The sequence below is a fragment of the Sphaeroforma arctica genome (assembly GCF_001186125.1).
Source record: "Sphaeroforma arctica JP610 unplaced genomic scaffold supercont1.9707, whole genome shotgun sequence".
Taxonomy (NCBI): Eukaryota; class Ichthyosporea; order Ichthyophonida; genus Sphaeroforma; species Sphaeroforma arctica.
Genome location: NW_014030851.1, coordinates 1 through 1,036, shown reverse-complemented (window position 1 = coordinate 1,036; position 1,036 = coordinate 1). Strand labels below are relative to the sequence as shown.

The 1,036-nt window shown below is 34.8% G+C and overlaps 1 protein-coding gene across 1 annotated transcript; it reads left to right on the top strand.

The window, feature by feature from the left end:
- Positions 1–201: 201 nt before the first annotated feature.
- SARC_17085 (hypothetical protein) lies at positions 202–429 on the top strand (the record flags this gene model as incomplete). Its single annotated transcript, XM_014288818.1, has 1 exon — positions 202–429. A coding segment is annotated over one exon (228 nt), but the record flags the coding sequence as incomplete, so codon positions are not given.
- Positions 430–1,036: the final 607 nt, after the last annotated feature.

Sequence of the window (1,036 nt, the reverse complement as noted above, 5' to 3'; positions counted from 1 at the left end):
AGTACATATACTGAAGTATATATATATAGATATATATATATATATTTATATATATATATATATATATATAAATATATATTGATGTATATATGTATATATATATATTATACGTCGGCCTCGACCACCCACGTCCGTGTTCGCAAATTTTACCGCTGGTATATTTGATTACCAGCTCACCTCGGGCAAACAAACATTCGCTTAATGGCATTGCTAGAATTTTATTTTGACACTGATGCCTGTGATCCTCACTGTATCCATCCAGCGTTTCGCAATAGTACGACATCGGCGGTAGCGCCTCGACAGAACAAAAATTACGAAAGTGCGGCGTCGGATGGCGACATTGAGTGGGTGGGCAAGAGACTGGAAAGGGAATTGGGCGAGATGTTCCGAGATCACACGAACAAATTGAATACAGACTACAATGGCAAGGTAGGAGTCTCGGTACTTCCGCGTAAGATCGAAACAGAGTGAGAGAGTGTGTGAAGTTGGAGTCTTGTGTGTACGGGTAGTGCGATTTCTGTTGTTTGAAATGCACGCATGTGTCGGAGATGCGGCATTTGTAGTTATCTTTGGGGGTACAGGTAAGATTCTAGAAAGAGAGCTGTCATAATGATGCGACACAATTACATACTAACAGATTGAATACGGACTACGATAGAAAGGAAAATGTATATCGGTTCATCAGTACTGGGTATATTCGAGCGTGAATGGGTGCAAATAACCCGTGGAGATACATCAGTTTTTCTTTACGTTTGTGCAGCGCTCAATTCTGGTTAGCAGAATGATAGACAGTGACGTGAGAGAGTGAGCAAGAGGCTAAAAAGAGACTTGGGTGAGATTTTTCGAGTAGTAATAAGTTATGGAAATAAGTATATATCTAATATTCAGTATAAAGTTGTTATATATAAATACGCATATATATATATCTATATATCTATATATATAAATATATATATATATATATATTTATATATAAATATATATATATATATATATATATATATATATAATATATATATTATTATATATATTATTA